Below are 12,525 nucleotides of genomic sequence, written 5' to 3'. Positions count from 1 at the left end.
TTTTTAACTATGGTACATGGGAAGAGGAAATGAGAAGATCACCAGCCTCATGTATGCAGTCTGATGGAGAGTGAAAGGTATCATTTATGACTACTGATGTAGGACAGCCAAATCTTTCGATAAATTGAAAATGGTTGATGGAACTATTTGTGGAAATTTCTTCCGCAACATTAACAAGTAATGATGCCGTGATTGATGCTTTCTTTTCATGAATTGTTACAGTGGATGTGACATGGGTATTTTTTTCAATCCTAAAACAAAGTGGCAATCTGCATAATAGAAAAACACTGACCCAGCCACCGAAAAAATGTTGGTTTCTGCCAGTTGTGGGGAAATGATGATGCTCATGTTTGGGACATCAAGGGAATCATCCTCTTACACACAATGATGGTTGAATCCTATGAACATGATTTAAAGACAAATCTCCTTCTAACGTTGCAATGAAATCAAACAGAAAAGACTGTACATGCACATTTCCATCAGAAAAACGCTTTTCCTCATAAAATGATTGTAAATCTGGAGAGTCTTCCCAACTACAACTTTGAAGTGGTGTCTCATGCCCCCTATTCTCATGACCTTGCTTATTGTGAATTTTGGATTTTTACAACAATGGAGGTCATTTTTCTGTGGCTGCACATTTCCCAGTCAGCATTTTTCCAGTGGGCAAAAGGGACCCCTTCAAAACCATTCTCAGCCGGCATGAAAACCTGATGGTGACATTGTGATACTGGCGTAAATATATCTACAGGAAAATTTGCCACAAAATTTGTAGACCTTAGAATTTGAATGCACTTTCGCAGAAGATTATAACCTAATCTGATTGCCTATGGAATCAAAAGGTTGATTGCACATGACTTGGAGAAAGTTCAATCAAGAGGTAATTAATCAAGGTTAAAAGGTAATAATTAATATGGACAGAGGATCTTCCTGTTGCAAATAATGGCAATTGACACAGGCTATAAAATTTCTAATTTGTTTTGGTATGATTTACCCTTACACTTTGGCATTGAATAATGTTCATATTCCATCCTTTAAAGCAGAATATCTGTCTACTTAGTCCTTGTTAGAAGTTTCAAAGTTCCAGGAGAAGGATCATAAAAATAGGGCATGTTTGATTAACCCCTTTCCATCAGGAGGAATGGAAACCCCAAAAATGAGTTGACGTATTTGTAGCCTCTTTGCTGCTCAGGTCTTCAAAATAGGTATCTTGTTATCGTTCTTTCTGATGTATGAATTTCTTGTTTCAAACACACTATAAACATCTTTTAAGGTAACTTAGTAATTGTTATTTTCCATACCTCATTAAAAATCTGTTAAACGGACAGAATGATATTTCAAATTGAAATTATCAAATTGCATGTTGTAATTTTTAACAATGTTGGCCGTATGTTCACACAATTCAGCATCTAGCATTTGTTATCATCAGTTATCTGATGTGCATGTGTAAGTTGGGGAAAATATTATACGTTTTACATAAATACAAATATAATCTTTATTATTTCTATCAAATCATAATGCTCATGATAATTCCATGGGTTTTTTCTTTGTGACTTGAAAGGACAGATAATTTATGCCCCAGTTAACATCAGTTTTACAATATCAAATATTTTATGGTGAAGATGTTATCCATTATGTAATTAGAGATGCAGTGTTGCAGATTTTAATTGAGTCCATAGTCTCATTTGGTGTTCAATGGAACTTGTTCTGTAGCACTTTTCAAGAAATTCCTCGAAGTTGAGAGCATTCCAAAATGTCACCACCATAATAGCAGAATAATTTTTGGAAATTCAATTTGGTGCAGTAAATGCAAATATGGTGCTTTGCATTATTTATCCAATCCCTCATGATAGTTTTAGGCATTGGATAAATGATGCACCTCTAAAGTTCATTAAAACTATCTATGATTATTGTGCACAGAATGGCCCCTAATAAAAGTACATTTGTTTATCAAAGTTTCATGTGTATGAATAGCATAATTTAAAAATGCCTGAACCATCCCGTCTTCAGCTGTTTATGCTCTTTGCGTTTCTGATTGCAAATCTCTCTTTCAGATATTGATGGCTGTAACGTTCTGCAGTGATGCGCTAAAGCGAGTGAAAGCAAACATTACGGAAATGATCAATGGTCCTTATTATTCCAGTGACAGTAATTACAAAAAGATAGCGAGTAAAATATTTGAGAGCCACGGTTATTTTGCCGAGCATCCTTTGAAGAGAAATTTCTGATGATCAAAGAAGAGGCATGACTGACCGCAAATATTTTTTTTATTATCACATTAAGATTGTATAAAAACTGTATTAAAGTTTTTTTTTACTGTTAAACCTCTTTTTAATGAATTGAATTTTTAAGACTTGTTGCCCTCTGAGGTGTGCCGTGTGAAACCACCCAGAAGGGGGACAATTTTGAGGTCCAAGCATGTGTTGAAAAGGTCGTGTAATGCCCAATTGCAACACTGCACCTAACTCTGAATGGACCATTTCAGCCCAAGTACAATATGACATTCTTTTGTTGAAGAAGATTGTCCAGTTCTTTGCAGCATGCTCTAGTGGGCAATGGTAGGTGAAATGAATATGTCAAATTAAAAGTATTGGAATAAATAAAATAATAATAAATTAATTAAAATAATGAAATAATATTAAAAGCAAAATAATCAAATAATAAATTGGACGGACTGTCCCCCAACGGGCTCAGCTATTCTGCTCAGTTCTGAATGAGACAACCCAGTGGGTGGTAAGCTTTTATACAGTTACCCTTCCCTTGTGCCTTGCCAGAGAGCAATGCATTCAGTGTTCATTGGAAGCATTTGGGATATCCTCCTTATGGCAGGCCGATTTGTGCACCACATACATACTTTTCCTCTTGTAGAAAGAGCTAAATTAAAAATTCGTCCAAAGTCATTGATAAGTTTGATGCCTTTCATTTGGTTAAGCTTTATCCACTGTAATAATGGCTTACTTTTATTTAAATCCCACGTTTGGTGATAATTTATTTCCCCAATTGACAAATACATACGAGGGTAATCCTAGAAGTACCCAACCCAACTCTAAATTCATATTTGAAGAAGTATTTTGATTATTTTCTCTCTTTTTGATTGTTTTGCAGCTCTGAGTTACAGTATTGAGGAATACCCAGAGGTAAACCTAAAAACTCATAGTTCCAGAAGTGTGTCTACTCACCACTTTAATCTAAGGAATAATTCATAAAATAACATAGAAATACTTACTAAATGAGGAAATACTCTCAATTTTTGCACAAATTGAAGTAAATTCTTAATGGAATCAATCTAAAAATACACCTCAATAGTTGTATCTAGTATGGTACAGAATATCATTCATTATGTACTCATATATGGTACATCAAGAAGTACAGTAGCTTAAAAATTACTAGCCAGAAAAAATAAAATTGCACCTATGTGCTTAATTATGTGCACAATATAAAATTCAATATTACCCGGAATTGACGTCATTCACACCGTAAAAACATGTTTCATTTTAGTGCATAAACAGTTATTTTTTGAAAATGGTGAGTGATTTCTCATTTTTTAAACAAATGGGAAGCCTGTTGAACATTTTGATGCACAGAGAACGAGGTCCCTTGGTCATCATTGTCATGCTAGCATGAAAATACACACAGATGATTTCTTGTCCTAGTCTCACAGGCATTGTGCCATAATTTGATGGGAATAGAGCCATGTTCTTTTTTAAAAAAATTACTGAATCATAAATAAATACAAAAGGGACTGTTAATATGGCATGGCTTATATGTGGGATTTGCAAATACAAATCAAACAAAACTTAATCCAGTGTGTGGTTCACAATCAATTGATTAAGGTGCCTCAGCAATTGAAGTAATCCATGTAGAAAATTAGATTAAATAATAAAGATTAAGTTATTCAGTTCAATTCCAATCAGGGATGCCAGCTACTGGTAAACCCCTCTTTTACACACTGGGGGAAAAAGTGTGCATTGCGAGAGAGTGGAAATCAATGGAAAGTGGTATTTGCACGAAATGGAAGCATCTTTATTACTGTATACCCTGTAATTTTATTTTATCTAACAAGGTCCTCCAGCCAAATTTAGAGCATCAGTAGCACTAATTATCTTTATATCCTTTCCACTGTCAGTGTGCCTCAATGGCTATCTGTGAAAAATCTGTCCATAATTTACGTTAGAGGCCTCAGTTTTATCTAAACCTAGTAGATGCATCTGGCTAGTGCATTTAGTTGACAAGGTATCAATTTAGTGCTCTATAATTTCAATTTTACTTTATGTGCAGGGTAATAGCGAAACAAAATTTCAATTTTGGCATTTTCAATGCAACACTATTAATGGGAATATCATTTGTGAGGAGGACCATCAATGGCCAAAGATTAAGTATTTGAGGGAAGCTGTGGGTGATTTGAGAAGTTCAAGAAAAGAATTGGCATCCATAGCATTGTGAGGCATGGTGAAGCAAGCAAGCAAGCAAACATAGGGATAAGGGGAGATCTTCAATGGGTGACTTCAAGAAGCTCATAGATTCTGAGCATAAGGTTATCTGCTGCAACAGGGTTTTAATGGTAATGAAATTGGTTTCTAATGGAAAAAGATGCCGAAGCAAACCTATTTAACAGGTTTGCTGAGGAAATATAAATTTTCCAATTGTTAACCTCATTCCTCCTTGTACATATTGCTGTGGCTAGTTTAGACTACAAATTGCTTTGAAGTTATTTATTCGCTTTACATTTTCGACGGGGAAGTTTTTGTTTTGTGGTGTAAAAAATTGTTTTGCTCTGGATTTCAAACAGTTCTTTTTAGAAGTGAATGAATTTCTATCTGGAGGGAGCAATGTGGTGATTTACAAAGATGAATTCGCCTTTTCATGAGAAACATAATCATTTCAATTATTTAAAATCTTTCTTCGCATATGGATAATTCTATAATATTTTCTTCCAACATAATGTGCAAGGGTCATTCATGATTGACTATATACTACTATTTAATGTGGGTCAAATGACATTTTTTCTTTCATTTTCCAATGTTAATTATTAATTTACTTTAACATGTTTGAAATTATAGGAAAAAGAAAAATAAAGTAATTCATATAATGTAGGTTTGAGAAACATGCGAGAATTTAACTTGTAATTTGTTTAAATAGTTTTTAATGCAAAAAGGCATTAGTAGTGTTGTTGCATTTTGATATGTTTCTGTTATTTTAGTGATCAAATGTAATACGGGAATGCCATATATTATAGGCTTGTCTATGAAACGACTGAATCCCCTTAACTCAATGCAAAATAGCATATTCTCCGCAATATCGTCGAGAACCTTTATTCAAACTAGGCGCCTAATGCCTTTCGTCGATCTGCGCGTGATGTTGATTCAACTTTTCTTCCAATGATAAAGTGAACTGCTATGTAATGTTTTTGTAACATAAGTTTTTTTCTCGGTTTTCTAAGTTAAACATTCCAGTTTATCATAACGGCTTCTGGAAAAAAGTCAAATCAAGCTTATAATAAGGCTGTAGTCATCACATAAAAAGTATTTTCGGGTTACGACTGCCATGAACTACCAGTGAAAAGCTTGTGAATGATGAAGATTAAAGTTACACATTGGCATGGGCAAAGAAAGTCACCTAAATATCAACTAAGATTTATTAGGTAAATATAAAGGTATTGAAAATGGATTCAGACAGTGAGGACACTGAAGGACACAGTAATTTTTCATGGGTCGAGACGGGGACAGGTAATGAATTTTCTTCTGTTTATTCTCAAGGGTATTTTTGATCTTGTACATTTGGAAGCTATAACTTTGTCTCTTTTTTCCTTGTAGTTGCTAAAAGCGAGCAAGTTCCAATGGACGCGATGGTAGTTCTTAAAGACTCGAAGGATTCTGCGTGTGGATCAAGCGACGAAAGTGTAGTCACTAGCGATGTAGGAAGCAGCTTGGTTAAAGGAAGTTCGAGTAAGGATATTGCGACGTCGGCGTTGAACAGTTTTGAAAGTGTAACAGAAACTGGGGCTACCGCGGGTTTAAAATCCTCAAGCTTTGTGGCCTTAAGTGGAGATGATTTGAAACCCAATCCTCTCGTGACAGTTACGTCAAATGCAGAAAAAAATGTTACAATAAATGTCGATCAATTACCATCCGTGAATGTCCCTGAAAAAATAATTCTTTGCTTCGACTTGTCAGAAGACCAGTTTTATCTGTCTACTAAATTTAATGAAGTCAATAACCTTTCGACACTTAATGTTGTTAAACAGGCAATTGAAATGTTTATACAGAGCAAACATATGATTGATAAAAGGCATGAGTTCGCAATAGTAGTTGTTCACAAGAAGGCTGTGTGGTTGCAAGACTTTACGAATAAGCCTAAAGACATTTTACCTGTACTATACGAGCTGACAGAAACACCATCATGTAACTCTTATTGTCTTACGTCTTTATTCGATGTGATTAAGGAGAACGTTACTCTTCCAGTTGTGGAGAATTCAGCAATTGTGCCACCCCCTTATGTAATAAGACCAATTATTATATACAGCAGATGCCAATGTATCCCCAAATTCAGCGATGGACAAGAAAGTTTCCACTCCTTAATGTCTTCTAAATATTTTGGTTTTGATTATATCGTAATTCATGAGTCTTTATCCTCTGAAAGTGATGAAATAGCTGATGTTTTCTCAGAGATGTGCACTAAACCATGGTCATTAAAATTTCACGTTTCAAGGAGTGCTACAAAAGTACTTGATTCTATGGCCAAGTTGCTGAGCCACCCACTTCAGCGAGATAAAATAGCGGAAGCAAAAGATGTAGAAGAAAAATATTCGATTGTCGATTCAAATGGCTTACAGTGATATCTCTGGAGTGCAAGTTTCATGTAAATGAAGCATAAAGTTTGGTTGCTTTATATTATTATACTACTTTCAAGGTGATATTGCTGCCGAGAATTGTGAAGGGTTAAAATTTTCGACATTAAACTTATATATGAGTTTTAAGGTACATTATTTAAATGTCTTTTGGTATTCATGTATTACTGAAGTTAGCAGCCAAACGAATCGGATACGAGTCATGAGTATGTGAAAGTAACATTGTACATATATCTGATATATCTGGATGAATGAGTTAAAATTGAAATGATTTTTAATGTATTTGCAGTGAAATGCGTAGAAGTCACGAAGTTCTTTTAATTGTGGCAAAGAGACTGTTCTTCTAAGCTTAATACATTCCTAAGAGGAAGGATGACTACTTAGTAAGATGTTGCAGACATAACATGCATTTCTGGAAACATTCACATGTTTTAACAATGATTATGGCCCATGTATAAAATTGCTATTATTAAAATTTTGAAATGGTTTTTACATTGAATTATGTTTTGTGTTACCTCATTAAGGTATTTTAAAATACCTTTTATGTATAATGGAACAATACTTCTTTATCTAATTTTAACTAATGAAAATTGCACCTGAGTGAAATTAGTAACATTGTAGTTATACCAAAAATGTTCTGCAGCCTACAATACCCCAAATTCAGCAGTGAAAGAGGGAAGGCTTCTCCGATTTTCATCTTGTGAAATCCTTACCAAGAAAAATTTACATCAGCAGTTAAAGGGGACCAAACCAGTTACATTGGGGAATTGCAATGTTGAGGGCAGGGAAATTCCAAAATATAATGTGGGAGTGTGAGACAGGAGATGCAGTTTTTGGGTTGTGCAAGGTGAGATAGAAGGATAGCAGCCATTACTGGAGTGATAGTTGTGGAGTAATGAACAGAACCAGCGAGGGGTGGCAGTAATATTGAACTTAAAGTTGGAAAGAAACGTAGTAAGAATGGAGCGGGGGAGTGATACAATTAGTAAAAGTAGAAGCTGAACTGATGAACGTGGTAATTATTCAGGTTTATATATCAACAAGTAACCATAGAGAAGAAGAACTTGGCAGTTGCATGTATGAATGATAATCAGAGAAAACAATGGTAGGTTTCCCCAGGAGGGAACATTTGTTTGTCAAGGTATAAGTGAAACAGTGGTGGATGAAGAGGGAGATGGAAGTGAGGAGCGTACTATGGTTTAGGAACAAGCTATGACCACTGGGAGAAAGCAATTGAGTTCTGCTGAAGGCAGGGTTTAGCCTTTACAGACAGTTAGTTTAAGCATCACAATTGACAGGCATGCATGGAATCCAGGAGGTAACCTTTTATAGAAACTAGGGGGAAATTATGAATGAGCCCAGAAATATTTATGATAGATGGAATGAGTAAATATAAGATCCTCATGGAGACAATATAAGGTCTGCATGCTTAAACATAGAGAAGGAATACAATGTAGATGGGGATAGTTTGGGACTGATTACACTTGATTGTGAGAGAAAAATCACCTTATGAGATTCGGAATGAAATGAGGTGTGGGGATAGATAATATTCCCGCAACACTGCTTAGAAGTGGTTAGAAAAACGAAGAAAGAAGAGCTTGTGAGGGTAATTGGTGAGGAATATAAACTTCCAATCAAACTGCTCAATCATTTATGAGGGAGTAATTTGAATGGAAGACCTTTTCAGAACAGTGTTAGTTCTCATCTCAAAAAGGGAAAGGCAGGCGTGGACATTAGAACAAAAAGAGTAGTTTCAGGTGTGATGTGGTGGAAATCTTGTATAATAGAGAATGGATAGTAACTATTTTCTACAAGATAAGATTTATATAAGACTGGGTTTCAATGTATTACATCATCTTCAGGACCTGAAGATGATGTAATACATCTAAATCTGGTTGTACGTTAATCTTATCAAAAGAAAAATTGCCTCTACCCATTCTTTAAAAAGATGGTTTTCTTGCATGGCAAAGGCATCACTTAAAATCATCAGTAAGAAGATAGAGAGGGAGAAAAGATTACCTAAGGGATGATTGGTTTGGGTTCAGGAAAGGCGCAGGACTTCTGATGCAGTTGATATAATGAGGTTGCCAGAAGAGAGGAACATAGAATATAGTCTGGATGTATTTGTCTGTTTTGTGGATATTGAGAGGGTGTTTCATAGAGTAAATCTGGTAAAATGTATTGCAGGAAATAGGAGCATATGGGAGGGATAGGTGACTTATCCAACCTGAACATTTGTGTCTCAGCCTGTGCCGAAGCAAGTGGTAGGTTGAGAATCAGGATGGGCAGTGTTGTGAAATGGGGCAGGATAGGGATGTCATATGTCAGGAAATATCACCTTTTTTCTCCATAGTAAATGAGCAGGAAATTTTTAAAAAGGCATGGGAAAAACAGGATATGGGAATGAAAGTTGGTGAAGAATTCATAAAAATCATCTACAGATGATCTAACATTAGTTTATCATTCAGCCCAGGAGTTGCAAGCATTGCTGAGCACATGTGAAAGTTAGTTTCATATGTATTGGATGAAAATCAGTCTAAACAAAACAAGGGTAGTGGTTTTTTGATAAAGAGGAGAGTTGCATCAAATGTTTTAATGGTAGGCCAAAAACTAGAGCAGGTGGAGTAGTTCATTAATTTCAGAAATGTTTTGACCAAAATAGTCAAAGTAGGAGGGACATATTAAGAACAATTACTTTAAGAAATTGCTGTGAAGGAAGCTTTCACAATGGAATTGATGGTGGGGTCATCGATTAAGGATGTTAACAAAAGCCTCGTGGAAAATTTTAAATGGAGTGGAAAAATGGCTGTGAAACAATGTTAGGTTGGAGGCTTCTGAGGTGTGGGGAAAAATAGAGATGGTGAATTGGAATGAAAGAAAAACAAACCAGGAAGTGGAAAGCATGGGAGGGGATGAGAGGGATTATTTGGAGAAGCCCAAAGGAGGCAAGAAAGAAAGATGTGGAATATTATGATCAATGGTGTGAAATCGAAGACTGATTGCAGAGAGAACCTTAGACAAGCAAGCACATTTTGTTTAATTGCTTTTCAACTGTCCTTTATAAATATCCAATGAACTTAATGTGATAACAGGGATGAAAACTACTGCAATTTTCAACTGAATAAAAATTTTATTCACAACCAGTTTTGATGCATTGCATCATTTTCAAGTAAGCTCTCACTGTACAGCTCCAATATATATTCTTAAAATAAAGGAAGTGGAAAAATCAGGGTGTCATCATGTGCTGGGAGGGGTCAGGTGAGTGGAAAAACCAAAGTTATGAGGATGAGAGAAAAAAACAGTTAAAAGTGATGATTGAGGGATTGTATAGGAAGAGGTAAAGACAAAGGAATACGAAGACTCCAGTTTGCCGCGATGAGATGGTCCCTTCTTCCCATCTGCCCTCCCTACGGCGTCCCGTCTCCCCACAGTGAGTGGGACAGGATTGGTGGTGGCATCCCATGGTGTCGGGTGGGATCCATTAGCTAATTGGTCTCCCTCACTAGGGATCATCCAGTTGTCAAGATTCAAATCACTCCGTGGCTGCAACCAGTGGGAGGTCGGTGTCCTCCAATGTCAGGTGGGGATCAAGTGCTGTGTGAATGGCTGATCTCCAGGAAGGGTCCATCTGTGGGGCGGGGTAAGATGGGAAAAGAAAAGTCTGTCCTCCACTGGGGTAAGCCCCGGTTGTTCAACTGTTAGTTTTGTATGCAAGGCTTTGGTTTGGAATGGGGTAAGGCAAGAGGATGGATATAGGTTTCCTTGTGCCGACAGGTGAGAGATGGCTTAATTGAATGTTGCAAGTAATGGGGAGTGAGACTGGAATAAATTTTCATTTAGCAACTAGTCATTTTGAATCTTGTGTTGAATTATTTCTAATTGTTCTAGGGTGTCTAGTTTCATCCCTTTGACGTGTAGAATTTTGGGATTGAAGTTGTATTTATGATCTGTTTTAATTATTTTTTTCGCATCCACCGAAGATTCATTTCCTTTCTGTAGACACTTTCAGTGCTCATATGCTCGAAGCCTCTGCCTGTTTGTCCTCTGTATTTAGTGGGGCAGGAGTTTGTGTCAGTTCATATACTCCACTTTTCCGAATTCTATCCACTTAGTCTTTTGGATTGCTCGATAGTTTAGAGAGGTTTGAAGGGGTGTAAAAGGAAACTCTTTGGAGAATCTATTGGCTATTTTATTTGATAGGTGGCCAATGTAGGGGATCCTGCACCAACGTTGTGAGTTTTGGGTGGAGGGAGATGTTTCTGGGGTTAAATAAATTATGCTCTGTAATGCTTTGGTTTCCCTCTTCTTGTGTATTAGGGTGTCTATTAGGTTCATGCTGTATCTGTTGTCAATGGCTATAGTTTTCATGGTGTTTAGTTCTTTTCCGTAGTGGGATATTGAGGAGTCAGTGGAAAGTGGAAACTGGCTAGTTTGTAATGTAGGGCTATTGTGCTACTTAATGTAGTGCTATTGAGGGGGAACCAGGATAAATTCAAGAATTTTAACTTGTATACTAGAGAGGATAATGGTGATGAGTTGAAATGCTTTTTATCATTTGCCCCTATCCTTCTGTGTGTATGGCTCAATAACATTTCAAGACAAATAATTTCAATAGGGTTTCTTTTTCAGAATGTATGACTTACATTTTCCATATTATTAAAATGATTAACTATGAATTTTAAGTCAGGGGTAGTAATACCATCAAACTATACACGCAAATTGAGATACAGCTACATTTTTTTCATAGTTGCAACATATCATTTCACAGGTTTCGTACTCTACCATGAGTGTAGGAGGTTGGTTGTTCTAGTTTTTTCTAGTAACAATCTAATTCCTAATTTTTACCCTTAAAATTCGGATATGGATACTCGGGTTGAATTTGACAAATTCATTAAATTATCCCATTGCAATTCATCTGCATTGAAAGTCTCCATTTCATACAATTAGACTTAAGAAACATGGAAATGAATGATTGTCATGAAGAGTGAGATAAATAAACAATTTAACCCCTCAATTAGAATTAATGTTGCTTCTACAAGGAATAGGGTGGCTGATACTGAATATTTTAATAAGTGTAAAGGAATTCGTTGAGTAGCCATAGAAAAGATACCCAATCGTGCATAATTTCTTATAAATAAAAGTACAGCTAATGATATAGCTTTTAATGGTTTAATATTACGAATAAAAAAGAAATATAAAAGCACGGCAAGTTCTAATTGGATTCAAAGAACACAGCAAGGTTGTGGAGCTTCCGTGTGCTTGATTTACTGCTATTTCAAACTTAATTTAAAGCCCGCCATTAATATTTGTTGTATCAATTGTGATAAAACATAAGCCTGTAATCAGTGCGCACCATGCAGACGATGCGGACGGTCTTTAGAACGTTTTTCTACGTGTTCTTTTGGTTAGCAGCACTCCTAACTTGTCAAAATAAGATCCATAGGACATCCAGCGTGTACTCTTATAAAAAAGTAATTAATAATTTTTTTAAATATAAACTTATATTGCGGTGGTATTCCTGGTCTTATGCTATTGGTCAAACCTTAGCAAGACTCGAACAAAATAGAAAACTGGCATCACTGCTCTATGGAATGGAATTGCGCGGGAAGGAGTTGTTGCAGTGGTTGTGTTCGCACAGGTGGACAGTACTGAAATTTTATGTGAGACCCTGCAATATTTGG

The 12,525-nt window shown here is 36.0% G+C and overlaps 2 protein-coding genes across 2 annotated transcripts in view; both read left to right on the top strand.

The window, feature by feature from the left end:
- LOC139687301 (complex I assembly factor ACAD9, mitochondrial-like) overlaps nt 1–2,560 on the top strand; it is a 26,202-nt gene extending 23,642 nt beyond the window's left edge. The window contains exon 10 of the mRNA XM_071584446.1: nt 2,052–2,560. Within this exon, the coding sequence (XP_071440547.1) occupies nt 2,052–2,225 (174 nt within the window). The 3' untranslated portion in view covers nt 2,226–2,560. The remainder of the gene's footprint in view (nt 1–2,051) is intronic.
- A 2,826-nt stretch (nt 2,561–5,386) lies between these two features.
- Nucleotides 5,387–7,318, top strand: LOC139697802 (BRISC and BRCA1-A complex member 1-like). Its single transcript, XM_071596686.1, has 2 exons — nt 5,387–5,723; nt 5,811–7,318. The coding sequence occupies exons 1-2, from the start codon at nt 5,660–5,662 to the stop codon at nt 6,830–6,832; spliced, it is 1,086 nt and encodes a 361-aa protein (XP_071452787.1). The 5' UTR covers nt 5,387–5,659; the 3' UTR covers nt 6,833–7,318.
- Nucleotides 7,319–12,525: the final 5,207 nt, after the last annotated feature.

The sequence above is a fragment of the Hetaerina americana genome, unplaced genomic scaffold (genome assembly GCF_022747635.1).
Source record: "Hetaerina americana unplaced genomic scaffold, ioHetAmer1.1.p SCAF_1, whole genome shotgun sequence".
NCBI classification, from domain to species: domain Eukaryota; kingdom Metazoa; phylum Arthropoda; class Insecta; order Odonata; family Calopterygidae; genus Hetaerina; species Hetaerina americana.
This window is presented reverse-complemented; position numbering and strand designations above follow the sequence as displayed.